Below are 18,371 nucleotides of genomic sequence, written 5' to 3' on the forward strand. Positions count from 1 at the left end.
TCAGGGGTGTAGTCACAAATGGTGTACTTTGTTTAAGGACTTCCGAGGAGTCAAGCCTCAATTAACGGGAGACTGTTCGAGGGCTCATAGGCTCGAAGGAGACTCTATAATATACTTTGTTCGAGAAAAGGAGTGTGAAAAGTCGTGATGCCTAACCACAAAAAAAAAAAAAAAGAAGAAGAAGAAGAAGAAGAAGAAGAAGAAGAAGAAGAAGAAGAAGAAGAAGAAGAAGAAGAAGAAGAAGAAGAAGAAGAAGAAGAAGAAGAAGAAGAAGAAGAAGAAGAAAAGAGAGATAGGTTCTATGGCCATGAGAATGGCATTGCTACTTGTTTTTGTGTCTTCTAAGTTGAACCCTTTTGACTGTTCCTTTTTTGCTCTAACAAGAACATCACTGTTTCTTTTACAGTCTCAAAGATTTATCCAGTTTCAATTCCTCCATGTTCGTTTCAAAATAATATAATGCAATTTCTCTGATTGTCTCAGTTTGCTGAGACTGATCACATGCTTGAGAAACAGAAATCATACACACATGAAATCAATCTAAATCTGTACTTGAAGATTCAGTTCCGAGCAGGAATAATTTTATGAACAAACAATCGAGAGGTGGTTTTTTTTTTTTTTTTTTTTCATTTCTTCTTCTTTTTAATCTTACCATTGCAAAACAGAGAACCGAATCCGAAAAAACTTACAGTTACTTTGGAAATGTATGGCGGAGGAAGATTGAGAAAAGGACTGATTCGAACTCCGTTGCCATTGTTCGGTCCCGAATTCTTCCTCACTGAAGGCTTTTGAGAGGACAAATTTGCGAAATACGAGTTTGCGGATGAAGAAATGGATGTGGATGTGGATGATCTTCTACTACTCGAAATCGAAGGCTGTTTCTGCAAATTCGGTCTCTGAGGATCCTTCGAAGTCGATTGCGATTTCGGATTCAAAGCCGAACCAGTGGAGTTGCTTCTCGAGAGGAAATGCAAGGATCGAATCAAACTCCTACTCTTGGAGCTTTCGCAATTTAGACTACTGCTTCGCTTGAACTGCCAGAAGGATTTGGATTGCGGTTTCTCATCGGCATCGAAACTGGCGGAGAGAAGCTCTTTGAGGCTCTTCTTCTCGGAGGAGACAGAATTTCTGGCAGGATCGGGAGGAACTGGAGAAGGAGGAGGAGATTGGATAGGTTTAAGAACTTCTCTGTTTGGCTCGATCGATTTCTTGATTTCGACGGGGAGAATTTTGCCATTGGAGAAAAGTTCGTCGGCGGAGGAGAGATCTTGCCTAAGAAGATTGCCGATGCAGAAATCGAAGTCGGATTCGAGAAGAGACAAGTCCAAACGCTCGCGATTGCAATCAGAAGAAGAAGGCAACAAATCGGCCTGGTTCAGATCATGCGAAAACGAGATTCGAGGACTGATACCTACAGTAGAAATCTCAGAGCAAACTTCGATCGCCATTAGCATTAGAGCTTAGCCAAATCCAAATCCAAATCAAATTCAAATCAGGACTGAACAGCAGCAGATTGAAAACAGAAATGGTGGGAAAACGAATTTGTGATTCGAATTTGGGGAACAAAAGAGTCCGAACCTGCAGCCTTTTTGCCTTTGATTTCTCAGCCTTTTCCTGTGGAGAAAATCGGCATTGTGAGGATTGAAGAGTGAGAACAGGAAAATGCGTCTGAACTGCGAAATCGAAATTTGAAGAACAACAAAAATGTGTGAATTACGAGGACAGAAAGTGAAGCAAAGAGAATGAAAGGTGTTGAAATTAAGCACCGAAAGGCTACAAAAAGAAGAATCCTAGCGAGCCGGAGAGGGGTTTCATGACCATTTTTATTATTATTATTATTATTATTTTTCTTTTTTATTTACAACGACTATTAAAAAAATTTTACCGAATAAGTTTTGAATGCGATGCTATAAATAGGCTAAGATTCGATTTTCTCATTAATAAAGGAAAATACTATGATTTCATTTCATATTTCCTTTTATACCAAAGTACCACACATATGCAGCTTATTCGTACTATAATCTTTTATTTCCTCTTTTACCCTTATACTTTTAATGAAATTCAATTTTTCTACTCTTAGTTTAACGGGATATGGTTGTTCAAATATGACGTTCGTTACACATCAAATTGATGTACTCATTCACGTATGAGAGTGACTCTTCGAGTATAAATGTCTACTGGTTTCAATAGGTGTAACTGATGCTGGTGTGATGCTATGTTCAAGTATAGGAGTGGTTACACATCAAATTAACGTATTTATTCGCATATAGGGCTTAGGTTGAAAGGAGGTGGATTGTGAGATCCCAAATCGATTGGAAAGAGAAACGAGTGCCAAAGAGGACGCTGAGTCCCGAATGATGGTGAATTGTGAGACCCCACATTCGTTGGAGAGTAGAACAAAACATTCTAAGGGTGTGAAAACTTATTCCTAGCAGACGCGTTTTAAAAACCTTGAGGAGAACTCCAAAAGCGAAAGCCTAAAGAGGACAATATCGGCTGCTATGTATGTTTACGTTCTTAAAAAAATAATTCCCCCTTGTGATTTATTGTTAGGTTAGAATACTCAAACGAGCTAGAATCACATGACGCTAATGATTTGAGGGTGGTTAGAGGAATTTGATAGTATAAACTACTGAGTTAGGTTGTGTGAATCGGATGATCAAGAAAAAACTTAGAACGACTATAAGATTTTTCATTGTAGAGATTAAATTGTTACAAATTAAAAAAATATATCGATTAAATTTAGTTTTGGTGTGAAATTGTTGATAATTTTTAACCTAAGTTTAATCGTGAAAAGTGAAGGGTAAAATGTGGATTATTATTATTGTCATTAATTTTGTCACCACTAGGCTTCATCATAGAAAGCCATATTAATTAGGGTGCACTCTACAACCCCACGTGAATATTAATTTAAATAATTCAAATTAAATGTTTGGTAGATGATATGATTAATTTCAAATGTTATATAATAACTTTATTTTTTAATAATAAAAAAAATTGATTAAGAAAAACTATTGAAAAATCTATCCAAATTATTTGGGACAAAAAAAAAAAAAAAGATATATATATATATATATATTAAACTCAAAAAAAAAAAAATCAAATTGGATCAGAGGAAAAATGGTAAACCGAATAGTTATATTAATTTTAGCCATAAATTTTTAATTTTATGAATATAAACCTTATCAATTTTAACTATAAATTTTTAATTTTTATTGATTTAAATCTCAAATTTAAATAAATATATCCATTTAGGTTAAGATTTTATTTAAAATTTATCGATTTCGAGGGCGTTGCTTTCTCCATTTTGTCTTTTTCATGTCTCGCCTATGTTAAAATATCATCACTGACTCAATTAAGTCAAACTCAATAATTATATCAGTCAATTGTCTGTCGAAATAAATATCTACATATTTTAAAAATAAAGATGTATGAACCGTCGAAAATAGACCTATTAAATTACCTCTAATTTTAAGAATATTTATTTAATCATTACATTTTGGAATGTAAAAATGAATTAGGAATAAAAGTATGGTAGCCAACATATTAAATAGATTTTAACCAAAAAAATGATCAAATCAATACACCTAAGGTATGATAGCCACACAATTTTGACTTTTGTTGGATATTTTTAGGTCATCAAATTATATATAATAATGTCAACTATCTCCATATTTTAATTAGTGATTAAAAGTTATCTATTTCTATTTTTCTTCACGTGGAAAATTTTAATTCATCAAAGAATTTGTATTCTTATTGATTTTCTCTCTCAAATTTGTTAATTTTCTAATTTGTTTTCTTCCGAGAATGAAATAAAAAAATTATCGACTCAACTTTGTGGTCGAGGCATATTGAGTTCGGTAGCAAGTATAGATTAATATTTTGTTTCAATTTGAACTTTAAAAAATTTCATTAATATCTTTCAATTTTTTTAAAAATTCAAAATTACCTTATAGTTGTAACGTGTTTAAGGAACACCTGTAAAATTTTAAGAGTAGCATTAACACGATTTACCTTTATAAAAAAAAGTTTAAAAAATATTTACGATCAATATATGAATGAAAAATTTCTATGGGACACTTCATAGATTATCTACAAACGTTTTAATATTATTTTGAGAACTTCATGAATATTTTCTAAATCTCGTAAGAACGGTAAAGATATTTTTGAAGTTTTTTTAAAAAAAAAGTTGTATTATGAAAATTTTTAAACTAATGTTATTTTTTAAACATTTTTAAAAGTTAATTAGGCATTTTTTTAAACTATTTTGCAAGTTCAATCATACTCTTTAAACATAAACATAGTACTAACCGTTTTTATGGGAAACTATTTTTTTTTTTTTTAAAGTTTAAGATATTATTAAAAAAAATTTAAGTATTTTTTTTTTTGAGACAAATACAAAGTTATATTTTTATTAATTTAGCTTAAATATTATTATTAATTACCAAACTAGTAGCTATAGTGACTTTTTCTGGTCTTATTTACGTCACAAACGATTCCGGGACAATCTAAGATTGGAGCCAAACCAAGCCGAAAAAGCAAACTAGAATTTTTTTTCTTTTTTAAGTTTGACTATAACACAAAGCTTTCAACAATGGATGTTAGAGGAAGAAGCTAGGATAAAGAAGATGACAGACGATATCTAGAATTGTTGATGATAGGAACAATGATCCTCTACGTTGGTATGATATTATCCACTTTGAGCATAAGCTCGTATAGTTTTACTTTTGGTTTCATTAAAAGACCTTATACCAACACTCTAGTGACCCTAATTTTCTACTGAAATAGAGTTGCTATCATATGCATGATATAACCTTTTTTATATAGAAACATTTATTTAAAAGAGTTTCGTAAAACAATGTCATGAACTTATACATTTACATAAAAGTCTTAAAACAACACAAAACAAATATTCAAAGCAAATTAAATGAAAACCAAGGAAAATATTAAAAAGAACAGTGTCCTATACTAACCTAAGACCTACGAAAAATAAATGCAATTACCCTATACAAGTTTCATGGTCTTTGATGCGACACAGCCATCAACCGTACACGGGTGCCTTGCCTTTACCTAAAATATAAGAGTAGCACATGACTTTGAGTATTTTAAGAAATACTAACTAATTCAACTATTGGATTCTGGAGAAACAAACACATGCAACATGAATTGGGACCTATTATTTAAAACTATATTCTCTTAGATGGCCTCCAGTCCGTACAAATTGGAAATGTCAAGACCAGCATTTGCTCGAGAAGGAGCATCATGCTGGATGTTGCAGAAAGATCACGAGGGACATCAGTGCAACGATTGCCACATGAATGTGGTAAAGTAAAAAATTGGCTGAAGTGTAGTGCCAACAAGTCATAGAACTAGTTAAAAGCTTTTAAACTTTGCTTCAACAAGGGATATGGCCACGACAGGAAAATATTGTGACTGCGCTTGCAAGCCTCACTCTGAGGGGTGCACCAATTTGTCTAACTTAGAGAATACATGTGTTTGCTTAGATGGCCATGTTTGGGGAGCGTCCTCCCTAGCTCAGGCGAGGATATGTCGATACTAATTTTACAATGATTTTTCTCGTGAGTTTTAGATCAAATCTGAGAGAAGGGCGAAGTAAGTCTTTAGTGGAATAGCCCACAACCATTGGGTAGTTTGTCGTGCTTATGTTGTAAGTCTTAGAGACCAAGGGAGGGTCTATCAGTGAAATAGATCATATGTAATGCGCATTTTGCGTATTTATTCTGAAGTACATTTATTTCCAGTTAGACAATTAGTAGCGAGTCCGACGTCCGAATTTTTATCAGGACAATCCACGATATGATACTATGTCTATTTTAAGTGAGAGAGAATGTCACAATCATATTATGAAAAACAATAAGTTGTAACCCCAAGGACAGATAGACAAGGTGGCGACATAGGAGTGGGCCCAATCGACCAAGTGAGGGTTGAGACAAGATAAGTGTCGTACAATTAGTGAAGAACTCAGTCATTTATGAGAGTTGTCTGATATATATATATATATACATACGTGGGGACATTATTAATGGAAAATTAATTTTTTCCTTTAAAATAATGCGAAGATGACAAAATATGGATAAATCAACTAAGGAATTGAAGCATGTGCGCATGAATTAACTGGGGGGCAATTGAGTAAAATCACAAGGGGTTCCTTTTTTTTCAATAGACTTGTTCATTCCACATCCATCCATCTCCTTATTCTTCTCTACTCTTTTTTCTATTTCATGTTATAAAATATTTCCCATTTTGTCCCTCCAATTAAAATTTGTCTTGAATTTTTTACTTAATTTTGTGTGTAATTGCTGATATATTTAACATTTTTAAAAAATATTACGAATTAATTAGACTTAAAAATTAAATTTCTATCTATATATGACCTATTTCACACAAAATTAAATTTGTCCAAACAAACTGGATTCAGAGGAAACTCGGACCCGACCCGACCCGAGTGGGATCAACGGCATTCGGAAGGGAGAGGAGGACTGAAAGGCTGACTAGCTCCAGGTATGCTAACGGCTCCCTCTCTCCATCTTTCTCAGTTATAAGATATAACGAACACGGAATCCGAATCTCCTAAAATCCCAAGAGAATCTCGATTTCTTCTTCAAGGGCTTTGGTATTTCATTTCTTGGTTTTTGGGTTTTCATTTGTGACTTACCTCCATTTTTGTGGCTCTCGCTGATGAGCAATGAACGAGGAAGATGATAACAGATTGAAGAAGAGGAAGAAGAAGAGACTGTTAGGCGCCGACAGGAGGAAGCGCCTCCTTCGCCTAAAATGCTATGTCCAAAACTATGACTGGGGGGTTATTGGGTGTGATTCCCAAGTCGCGAGGCTGTTTTCGCTTAATTCAGGTTCCGGCACTCCCGATCCGAGGGAATGTTACGCCGAGTTCTGGATTGGGACGCATAAATCCGGCCCCTCATTTGTTGTTTTTGGACGGGATTATAATAATGCCGCCGCTGCGCTTGGATCCAACGCCGTGAGTCTCAAGGATTGGATCTCCGTCGATCCGGGTGCTGTGCTGGGTGATAAGGTTGCGAGGAAATGGGGAGGCGATCTTCCCTTTCTCTTCAAGGTCCGCTTTCTTTTCCATTAGATCCTTGGGGAATGTGTTTTGTCGATGTACTTGATTTCTTTCAAGATTTCAGAAATGCACACAAATTTCGGGTTATAATTATGCTCTAATTGTGTCGGTGTGGGAGATAATCAGGTTAAATAATCATAATGCTTCATAAACCAAAATTATGTGCTCCAGCTCTGTGAATTGTCTGTTCTTAGTTTCTGGAACCTCAATTACCGTTCTTATTTTCCTTGATGTCAATGTTTTGAGTTCAGTTGGACTGCAACTTGATGATTTCTTATTGGGAGCATAGGTGCTGTCTGTAGAGAAGGCTCTATCCATTCAGGCTCATCCGGATAAAGAGTTGGCGAGAGCTTTGCACGAAGCTCAACCAAGCATCTATAAAGATGATAATCACAAGCCTGAAATGGCTCTTGCATTGACTGGGTTTGAAGCCCTTTGTGGGTTCATCAGCTCTAAGGTACGACAACATAGTAGCAAAGGGAAGTTCTTCTGGGGTTTTTGAAATTCTTCTTATCCTTGTTTTGTCTGTTGTTTAAATGAAAACATCTTAATGATTCTTACTCTGTCCTGTTACACAAATTGCATTTAGAAAGATGAAAGAAACTCAAATCAAAAAGTTGATTCAGCTTTTTGGTTCATTGTGTATGTATCTCCAGATGAGTGAATTCAGGAAAATAAACGAAGAATTGAAGTAATTGATAATGAATGAAGTTTCTTTATAAATACATGTAATTTGATATTACTTATTTCATTATTTGTCAGGAGCTCAAGGGGGTGCTGAGTAGCGTTCCTGAGATAGTAGAGTTGGTCCAATGTGGAGATGCAGAGAAGTTCTCACACGATAGTGGGCAAGATGGGAAGGAGAAAGTAAAACAACTTTTTGAGTCCATATTTAGTCAGATCATGTCATCTAACAAGGGCATAGTTCGCGAGGCTATATGTAAATTAAAAAGGCGTCTAAGTTTCGAGAAAAAGGTAACCGAACTTGGTATTTTTCATCATAGAAGTTGTTATGTTTTAAATTTCAAGGCTTGCTACTTCCCTATAACTTGCGGCATGGATATTAAAACATTAAACACATAGAAGGTTTCCATCTGTATACTGTATGCATATGCAACTTATTGGTGAAAGAAAGCTGCTAATGTGAATTTAAAGGTGGCTGGTGAATACTTTTACATATGATTGTATAAGCAAAGTTGGTAACTTATATTTTGTAGGCGGTGATGCAATGATTTAAATTTTCCCAAATATTCTTATGTAGTAGCAATCTTTTAGTGACCATTAAACATAGATTGTATGACAACCTTAGCTTGCAGATTAACTATTGGCTACAATTGTTTCTGAAAATATTAGTTTTCACTGCCAATTTGTCAATAATCATAGACTGTATGACAGCTTTGGTTTGCAGCCGTAGGGCTCTTCTGCTAAGTTTTGCATCTTCTACGAGAATGTGAATTTATATGTTTTAGCATGGTAAGGATAATATAATATAGGGCACATCTAAAACTTGAACAGCCTAGGATCGATCAACTCCTCATGCTTTCCGATAGCCTGTCCAGCAAATGTTTGGCTTTTAGCATGACAGTTTTAGGTTAGAATGTGTTACTGAGTCTATTAAATGGTCGCCGTTTGGATTATTCTAGAATCCAGACCATGTAGAATCAATTAATCAGCTTATGTTAGTTGTTTGGGGAACAATAAATATCGTAAACCATTGATGGGATTATTGATGTGATGACCTAAACAAGCCAATAGAATTTGTGAGATCCCACATCGGTTGAAGAGGGGAACGAAACATATTTATAAGGGTGTCGAAATCTCTTCCTAGCAGACGCGTTTTAAAAACCTTGAGGGAAAGGCCAAAGAGGACAATATCTGCTATCGATGGACTTGGGCTGTTACGGAATTGATGCGGTGGAGATGAGGTATTGTAGTAGGGTAAAAGCTAATGACAAACAAAGGCCATTTGCAACCGCTCAATTGATTATGTTTTCATCACTGGGCACAAGCCAACCGAATTGATGAGTTAAGGAATCGTGGTACATCTAGGGCATGCTAGCGTTTCCCGTGTTAGCCATCTTGTGCAGTTAAATCTGAGTAGAAAGTAGGATGTGTGAATCTCTTTAAGCCTTTTGCTAATAGATAGTGTCAGCTCAGGAGCAAGATCACATTCTGTTTGAAGGTATTTCAGTTAACATAAATCATCATTAGCAAGTTCTATGATTGAAAGGATACATTTCATAATAAAGCTAAGGCTGTTCTTTCTCACTTCATTGATCTCTGCAGAGTTTTATTCGTTTTCTTTCTTAGTCTTTTTTTGCGACTTCTCATTGTATTACACTCTCTTTGTTTTTTCATCAGAAGAGACAATTGTCTGCCAAAGAACAATTGATTCTCAGACTAGAAGGTCAATATCCAGCTGATGTTGGTATACTAGCAACATTTTTTCTCAACTATGTCAAGTTAAAACCGGGCGAAGCGTTATATGTTGGTCCAAACGAACCGCATGCGTATATATCTGGGGAATGCATCGAGTGTATGGCAACCTCTGACAACGTTGTTCGGGCTGGCCTTACCTCGAAGAAAAGAGACGTTCAAGCCCTTCTTTCAATGCTCAACTACAAACAGGTAATCACAGAATTTATGTTAAGCTGGTGTCTTATTATGCTGCAATTCTAACGTGTTAAAATGATTATCGCCTTTTGGTTCTTGTTTTCGATGTCCTCTTTCTCGAAGTCCCGCCGCAGGCTTACCTGTTAAAGTTAATTAATCTGCATTTTGGATTTTGACCTGTAGTCTTACATGCACAAATATGCAACCACTATTCACAACAGGGTATTCATATTGGTCTGAGCTCACCTAGATTTTCATATGAGTAGTTTATCTTCCCCCCCCCCCCCCCACCCCCCTCCCCCTCCATTTTTGCTTACCAGCAGAAAGTAGTGAAAAACGCCTCAGCCGTACAATTTTGAACGACTTGATTCATATCGATCTTCGTTTTCACCTCCTCTAATCTGCCCTGTCCTACGCCTTAGAGTTTTACTGAGAAGATTGTTCATAATCATTTCATTCAACATACAGGGTTTTCCTGAAATTTTGCAAGGAGTTTCGTTGAACGAATACACGAGAAAGTACGCCCCTCCCTTCGATGAATTCGAAGTTGATCGCTGTATTCTTCCTCAAGCTGCATCTGTGTCTTTCCCTTCTGTCCCAGGACCATCTCTCTTTCTGGTGATATCTGGAAAAGGGACAATTATCACAGGCTATTCTGAAGAAAGTACATTAGAAGAGGGTGAAGTTCTGTTCGTTCCAGCATACATGGAGGTCAGTATAACATCTGGAGCTACAGAATTACATATGTACAGAGCTGGCGTCAACAACAGATTCTTTGGGGACTTGTGATTTATACAAGTACAAATGAATAAATCAAGAATATACAGGAAGAAAACAGGTTATAAGAAGAATTGTTGCATTGATTGTTCTTTGTGATCTGCTCATTTTTATTGATTAAATTGCATCAAAGTTGTGCATATACATTCGTTAGAAGTATAAATAGGGTATTGAGTTATATTCAAGTTCTTCATGATTGCAGATTGCTTCATTTATTTCTGTCCTGTCAGTTTATCAGCTGTCAGAAGTGGATATTCAAAGTTCTTTGTTTGGGAATATTAAATCAAATGCTCCCTTCCCAATCCTCATTTCAGGATAGATCAAGAGGGCACAGGGGTTATGCAGTAGCCCATTTGGGTGTGATTAGCAGTGGTTTTATACAATTCTTTTATAGTTTTCATATGCTTATAAGACTTGTTTTAATGGTATGGATTAATATAATATTAGACGACCACTTTTCATTAATGCGGATGATATAATCTCTTTCGTCTCCGTTTTTTTTTTTATTCTAAAAAATCATGTGATAAATATTTTTACTATTTTGATAGAATTTTGGGGAAATAATAATTTTATTTAAATAATTTTGAGTTTTGAATTGGGAATTTAGATTTTTTCTGATGTAATGTAATTTTAAAGGTTGAATTCTAAAGGGTAGAGCAAGGGAAGGTACGGAGATCGATACCTCACTTCTGTGTATACTTTTTCTTTTTTTCTATTATTTTGTTCACTTCATTAATTTTAGATTTTAACTAAAAGAATAGGTGGACGTGTTGGGAGTAGTTATTGAGCATGACTAGAAATTATGTGGGCTCGGTAAGCGCAACTTCGAATTTGCCTTCATGTTTTTTTATTTTTCTATTACTTTGTTTACAATGATTAATTTTAGAAGCCGGAGTGGATGTGTCAGAGTCGTTATCGAGCCTGACTAGAAATTATGTGGGTTATGCTCGTGTAGGTTCGAATCATGTCACTCACAGGATGAATAGAAATCATGTCCCATGTGGGGTGCCACGGTCGTACATTTTCAACTGTGAGGCGTTGTGATCTTGATATGCTCATGACAAGCTTTGAAGAGGACTCAAGCCCCATTCATATTTTTCGCCCAGTTTTGTGGCTTCGTCAAACCATCGATTAGGTTTGCCTTCTCTAATTGAATATCGCTTGTGCAGAATCTAAGCTTGTTTTGCCATATGTTGTCGGTGCGTGCATATTCAATCATTGTGACACAACAATGTCATATCTCATTGTCATCTTAGTTTCCAACAACATAATCCATGCATCGTGATGTCGTCCCATGTCTCGGGACACATCACTCATCTTGGCTTGATCGGACACATTCGTTGGGAACTGACCCATGTGTCGATCATCTCATACGGACATCCCAAAAATCTATTCATTCGGGTTCACTCGAGCATTGGATTCTCTCATGTCCATGCTAAACCATTTACGACATACGTTCCAAATAGCGGGTGCATAATTCAACCTCCGACACATGGGCTAAGGCGAATGGTAGGAGTGGTTATCGGGCATGACTAGAAATCATGTGGGGCATGCAGTGTGTCACGGTCGTACTTCTTGAACTGGCGTCATGATCCCTTAAGGTGGAACTCAAGCCCCAATTCAAACTTTTCATCGACTTTGTGGTTTCGTCAGGCCTTCGACGAGATTTACCTTCGCCAACCGAACATCTCTTGTGCGGATCCAAGCTTGTTCAACCACACGTGTCGTTCGTGTTGCTCGAGTGATTTTTGGGCATGACTATAATTTTAGATTTTGACTAAAACAATCTTAAAATTATGTGCTCCGTTGGAGGGGCTAACTGAGTGGTTATTAGGCATGACTATAAATTATGGCAAGGCGGGTGTGCCGGAGTGGTTATCAGGCATGACTAGAAATCATGTGGGTCTTGCCCGCGCAGGTTTGAAATTTGCCACTCACGAATGAATTTTTTTCTTCTTGCTTTTTTCCTACTTTCGTATCACGATCCTACTTCTTCGTCAATTGGCGTCATGATCCCTTAAGGTGGAACTAAAGCCTCATTCAAATTTTTCATCGGCTTTGTGGTTTCGTCAGACCTTCAACGAGATTTACCTTTGTCAACCAAACATTACTTGTACAGAATCTAAGCTTGTTCGACCACACGCGTCGTTCGTGCTGCTCGAGTGGTTAATGGGCAGGACTATAATTTTAGATTCTAACTAAAAAAATCTTAAAATTGTGTGCTACGTTGCAGGGGTTGCCTGAGTGGTTATTAGGCATGACTATAGATTATGGCAGGGTGGGTGTGCCGGAGTGGTTATCGAGCATGACTACAAATCATGTGGGCTTTGTCTGCGCATGTCGAATCCTGCCACTCACTTTCTTCTTTTTTTCTTCTTTCAGTGTGTCACGGACTAGAAATCATGTGGGGTATGTAGTTTTTTTCTTCTTTCAGTGTGTCACGGTCGTACTTCTTCAACCGGCGTGATGATCCCGAACTCAAACCCCATTCAAATTTTTCATCCGGCTTTGTGCTTTGTGTTTTCGTCAAACCTTCAACGAAATTTACCTTTGCCAACCAAACATCACTTGTACAGAATCTAAGCATGTTCGACCACACGCCTCGTTCGTGCTGCTCGAGTGGTTATTCGACATGACTATAATTTTAGATTTTAACTAAAACAATCTTAAAATTGTGTGCTCCGTTGGACGGGTTGCTCGAGTGGTTATTAAGAATGACTACCGATTGTGACAGGGTGGGTGTACGGGAGTGGTTATCGGGCATGACTAGAAATCATGTGGGCTTTGCCCGTGTAGGTTCGAATCCTACCACTCAAGAATGAATTTTTTATATCTTTTTTTCTTCTTTCAGTGTGTCACGAACTAGAAATCATGTGGGGTATGCAATGTGTCAAGGTCGTACTTCTTCAACTGATGATCCCAAACTCAAGCCCCATTCAAATTTTTCATCCGCTTTGTAGTTTCGTCAGACCTTCAACGAGATTTACCTTTGCCATCCGATGATCCCGAACTCAAGCCCCATTCAAAATTTTCATCCGGCTTTGTGGTTTCGTCAGACCTTCAACGAGATTTACCTTTGTCATCCAAACATCACTTGTACACAATCTGTGGGGTATGCAGTGTGTCACGGTCGTACTTCTTCAACTGATAATCCCAAACTCAAGCCCAATTCAAATTTTACATCCGCTTTGTGGTTTCGTCAGACCTTCAATTTACCTTTGCCATCCAATGATCCCAAACTCAAGCCCCATTCAAATTTTTCATCCGGCTTTGTGGTTTCGTCAGACCTTCAACGAGATTTACATTTGCCATCCAAACATCACTTGTACAGAATCTAAGCTTGTTCGACCACACGCGTCGTTCGTGCTGCTCGAGTGGTTAATGGGCATGACTCCGTTGCAGGGGTTGTTCGAATGGTTATTAGGCATGACTACAGGTTATAGCAGGGTGGGTGTGCCGGAGTGGTTATCGGGCATGATTTGAAATCATGTGGGATTTGCTCGCGTAGGTTCGAATCCTGCCACTCATGAATGAATTTTTTTCATCTTTTTTTCTTCTTTCAGTGTGTCACGGTCGTACTTCTTCAACCGGCGTGATGATCCCGAACTCAAGCCCCATTCAAATTTTTCATACGGCTTTGTGCTTTGTGTTTTCGTCAGACCTTCAACGATATTTACCTTTGCCAACCAAACATCACTTGTACAGAATCTAAGCTTCTTCGACCATATACGGCTTTGTGCTTTGTGTTTTCGTCAGACCTGCAACGAGATTTACCTTTGCCAACCAAACATCACTTGTACAGAATTTAAGCTTGTTCGACCACGCGCGTCGTTTGTGCTGCTCGAGTGGTTAATGGGCATGACTCCATTGCAGGGGTTGTCCGAGTGGTTATTAGGCATGACTACAAATTATAGCAGGGTGGGTGTGCCGGAGTGGTTATCGGGCATGACTAGAAATCATGTGGGCTTTGCCCGCGCAGGTTCGAATCCTGCCATTCACGAATAAATTTTTTTCTTTCTTTTTCCTTCTTTCAGTGTGTCACGGTCGTACTTGCAAGGGTTGCCCGAGTGGTTATTAGGCATGACTACAAATTTTGGAGGGGTGGGTGTGCCGGAGTGGTTATCGGGCATGACTAGAAATCATGTGGGCTTTGCCCGCGCAGGTTAGAATCCTGCCACTCACGGCCCACATATGAATTTTTTTTCTTTATTTTTCCTTCTTTCAGTGTATCACGGTCGTACTTCTTCAACCGGCGTGATGATCCCGAACTCAAGCCCCATTCAATTTTTTCATCCGGTTTTGTGCTTTGTGGTTTCGTCAGACCTTCAACGAGATTTACCTTTGCCAACCAAACATCACTTGTGCAGAATCTAAGCTTGTTCGACCGCATTGCAGGGGTTGTCCGAGTGGTTATTAGAGGTCGAGTCGTTCGTGCTGCTCGAGTGGTTAATGGGCATGACTCCATTGCAGGGGTTATCCGAGTGGTTATTAGGCATGACTACAGATTATAGTAGGGTGGGTGTGCCAGAGTGGTTATCGGGCATGACTAGAAATCATGTGGGCTTTGCCCGCGCAGGTTTGTACTTGCAGGGGTTGCCCGAGTGGTTATTAGACATGACTACAAATTATGGAGGGGTGGGTGTGCCGGAGTGATTATCGGGCATGACTAGAAATCATGTGGACTTTGCCTGCGTAGGTTCAAATCCTGCCGCTCACGACCCACATATGATTTTTTTTCTTTTTTTTCCTTCTTTCAGTGTGTCACGGTCGTACTTCTTCAACCGGCGTGATGATCCCAAACTCAAGCCCCATTCAAAATTTTCATCCGATTTTGTGCTTTGTGGTTTCGTCAGACCTTCAACGAGATTTACCTTTGCCAACCAAACATCACTTGTACAGAATCTAAGCTTGTTTGACCACACGCGTCGTTCGTGCTGCTCGAGTGGTTAATGGGCATGACTCTGTTGCAGGGGTTGCTCGAGTGGTTATTAGGCATGACTACAAATTATGCTGGAGTGGTTATCGTGCATGACTAGAAATCATGTGGGCTTTGCTCGTGCAGGTTCGAATCCTGCCACTCACGAATGAAATTTTTACATCTTTTTTTTTTTTCTTTCAGTGTTTCATGGACTAGAAATCACGTGGGGTATGCAGTGTGTCACGATCGTACTTCTTCAACCGCGTGATGATCCCGAATTCAAGCCCCATTCAAATTTTTCATCCGGCTTTGTGGTTTCGTCAGACCTTCAACGAGATTTACCTTTCCATCCAAACATCACTTGTATAGAATCTAAGCTTGTTCGACCACACACATTGTTCATGCTGCTCGAGTGGTTAATGGGCATGACTCCGTTGCAGGGGTTGTCCGAGTGGTTATTAGGCAAGACTTTCTCGGGCATGACTTGAAATCATGTGGGCTTTGCTCGCGCAGGTTCGAATCCTGCCACTCATGAGTGAATTTTTTTCATCTTTCTTTCTTCTTTCAATGTGTCACGGTCGTACTTCTTCAATCGTGATGATCCCGAACTCAAGCCCCATTCAAATTCATACGGCTTTGTTTTCATCTTTCTTTCTTCTTTCAATGTGTCACGGTCGTACTTCTTCAATCGTGATGATCCCGAACTCAAGCCCCATTCAAATTCATACGGCTTTGTGCTTTGTGTTTTCGTCAGACCTTCAACGAGATTTACCTTTGCCAACCAAACATCACTTGTACAGAATCTAAGCTTGTTCGACCACACGCGTCGTTCGTGCTGATCGAGTGGTTAATGGGCATGACTCCATTGTAGGGGGTTGTCCGAGTGGTTATTAGGCATGACTACAGATTATAGCAGGGTGGGTGTGTCGAAGTGGTTATCAGGCACGACTTGAAATCATGTTGGCTTTGTTTGTGCAGGTTCGAATCCTGCCACTCATGAGTGAATTTTTTTTCATCTTTTTTTCTTCTTTCAGTGTGTCACGGTCGTACTTCTTCAACCGGCGTGATGATCCCGAACTCAAGCCACATTCAAATTTTTCATACGGCTTTGTGTTTTCGTCAGACCTTCAACGAGATTTACCTTTGCCAACCAAACATCACTTGTACAGAATCTAAGCTTCTTCGACCACACGCGTCGTTCGTGCTGCTCGAGTGGTTAATGGGCATGACTCCATTGTAGGGGGTTGTCCGAGTGGTTATTAGGCATGACTACAGATTATAGCAAGATGGGTGTGGCACGACTTGAAATCATGGGAGCTTTGCTTGCGTAGGTTCGAATCCTGCCACTCACGAGTGAATTTTTTTTCATATTTTTTTCTTCTTTCAGTGTGTCACAGTTGTACTTCTTCAACCGGCGTGATGATCCCGAACTCAAGCCCCATTCAAATTTTTCATCCGGCTTTGTGGTTTCGTCAGACCTTCAACGAGATTTACCTTTACCAACTTGTATAGAATCTAAGCTTGTTCGACCACGCGTCGTTCGTGCTGCTCGAGTGGTTAATGGGCATGACTCCATTGCAGGGGTTGTCCGAGTGGTTATTAGGCATGACTATAGGGTATAGTAGGGTTGGTGTGCCGGAGTGGTTATCAGGCATGACTTGAAATCATGTGTGCTTTGCTTGTGCAGGTTTGAATCCTGCCACTCACGAAAGAATTTTTTTCTTCTTTCTTCTTCTTTCAGTGTGACACGGTCGTACTTCTTCAACCGGCGTGATGATCCCGAACTCATTTCCCATTCAATTTTTCATCTGATTTTGTGTTTTGTGGCTTCGTCAGACTTTCAACGAGGATTTACCTTTGCCAACCAAACATCACTTGTACAGAATCTAAGCTTGTTTGACCACACGCGTCGTTCTCGAGGGGTTATTGGGCATGACTATAATTTTTTATTTTAACTAAAACAATCTTAAAATTGTGTGCTACATTGCAGGGGTTGCCCGAGTGGTTATTAGGCATGACTATAGATTATGGCAGGATGGGTGTGTTGAAGTGGTTATCGGGCATGACTAAATATCATGTGGGCTTTGCCTATGTTCGAATCTTGCCACTCACGAATGAATTTTTTTCTTCTTTTTGTCTTCTTTTAGTGTGTCACGGTCGTACTTCTTCAACCGGCGTGATGATCCCGAACTCATTTCCCATTCAATTTTTTCATCCGGTTTTGTGTTTTGTGGCTTCGTCAGACTTTCAACGAGGATTTACCTTTGCCAACCAAACATCACTTGTACAGAATCTAAGCTTGTTTGACCACACGCGTCGTTCTCGAGGGGTTATTGGGCATGACTATAATTTTTTATTTTAACTAAAACAATCTTAAAATTGTGTGCTACATTGCAGGGGTTGCCCGAGTGGTTATTAGGCATGACTATAGATTATGGCAGGATGGGTGTGCTGAAGTGGTTATCGGGCATGACTAAATATCATGTGGGCTTTGCCTATGTTCGAATCTTGCCACTCACGAATGAATTTTTTTCTTCTTTTTGTCTTCTTTTAGTGTGTCACGGTCGTACTTCTTCAACCGGCGTGATGATCCCGAACTCATTTCCCATTCAATTTTTTCATCCGGTTTTGTGTTTTGTGGCTTCGTCAGACTTTCAACGAGGATTTACCTTTGCCAACCAAACATCACTTGTACAGAATCTAAGCTTGTTTGACCACATGCGTCGTTCTCGAGGGGTTATTGGGCATGACTATAATTTTTTATTTTAACTAAAACAATCTTAAAATTGTGTGCTACATTGCAGGGGTTGCCCGAGTGGTTATTAGGCATGACTATAGATTATGGCAGGATGGGTGTGCTGAAGTGGTTATGGGGCATGACTAAAAATCATGTGGGCTTTGCCTATGTTCGAATCTTGCCACTCACGAATGAATTTTTTTCTTCTTTTTGTCTTCTTT

General features: G+C 38.5%; 2 protein-coding genes and 2 non-coding genes across 4 annotated transcripts; 3 read left to right on the forward strand and 1 right to left on the reverse strand.

Moving 5' to 3' along the window:
* Positions 1–440: 440 nt before the first annotated feature.
* On the reverse strand, positions 441–1,850 carry LOC111808723 (uncharacterized). Its single transcript, XM_087116695.1, has one exon. It carries the CDS (start codon positions 1,452–1,454, stop codon positions 627–629), a length of 828 nt encoding a protein of 275 aa, XP_086972821.1. The 5' UTR covers positions 1,455–1,850; the 3' UTR covers positions 441–626.
* A 4,570-nt stretch (positions 1,851–6,420) lies between these two features.
* On the forward strand, positions 6,421–10,842 carry LOC111808100 (mannose-6-phosphate isomerase 1). Its single transcript, XM_023693906.2, has 5 exons — positions 6,421–7,096; positions 7,395–7,562; positions 7,868–8,080; positions 9,467–9,733; positions 10,187–10,842. Exons 1-5 carry the CDS (start codon positions 6,707–6,709, stop codon positions 10,505–10,507), a joined length of 1,359 nt encoding a protein of 452 aa, XP_023549674.1. The 5' UTR covers positions 6,421–6,706; the 3' UTR covers positions 10,508–10,842.
* Positions 10,843–14,413: 3,571 nt separating this feature from the next.
* On the forward strand, positions 14,414–14,495 carry TRNAS-AGA (transfer RNA serine (anticodon AGA)). Its single transcript has one exon. It is a non-coding gene; the product is annotated as a tRNA-Ser (tRNA).
* Positions 14,496–14,596: 101 nt separating this feature from the next.
* Positions 14,597–14,678, forward strand: TRNAS-AGA (transfer RNA serine (anticodon AGA)). Its single transcript has one exon. It is a non-coding gene; the product is annotated as a tRNA-Ser (tRNA).
* The last annotated feature ends 3,693 nt before the right edge of the window (positions 14,679–18,371 follow it).

This window comes from Cucurbita pepo, chromosome 13, assembly GCF_057944985.1.
Source record: "Cucurbita pepo subsp. pepo isolate OVF chromosome 13, ASM5794498v1, whole genome shotgun sequence".
Taxonomy (NCBI): domain Eukaryota; kingdom Viridiplantae; phylum Streptophyta; class Magnoliopsida; order Cucurbitales; family Cucurbitaceae; genus Cucurbita; species Cucurbita pepo.

Excerpts from the sequence above, each read along its gene's own strand:
- LOC111808723 (XM_087116695.1), bottom strand. The coding sequence starts at position 1,454 with ATGCTAATGGCGATCGAAGTTTGCTCTGAGATTTCTACTGTAGGTATC.
- LOC111808100 (XM_023693906.2), top strand. The coding sequence starts at position 6,707 with ATGAACGAGGAAGATGATAACAGATTGAAGAAGAGGAAGAAGAAGAGA. Across the intron at positions 7,563-7,867 it reads GTGGGTTCATCAGCTCTAAG|GAGCTCAAGGGGGTGCTGAG; the intron begins GTACGACAACAT and ends ATTATTTGTCAG. Across the intron at positions 8,081-9,466 it reads GTCTAAGTTTCGAGAAAAAG|AAGAGACAATTGTCTGCCAA; the intron begins GTAACCGAACTT and ends TTTTTTCATCAG.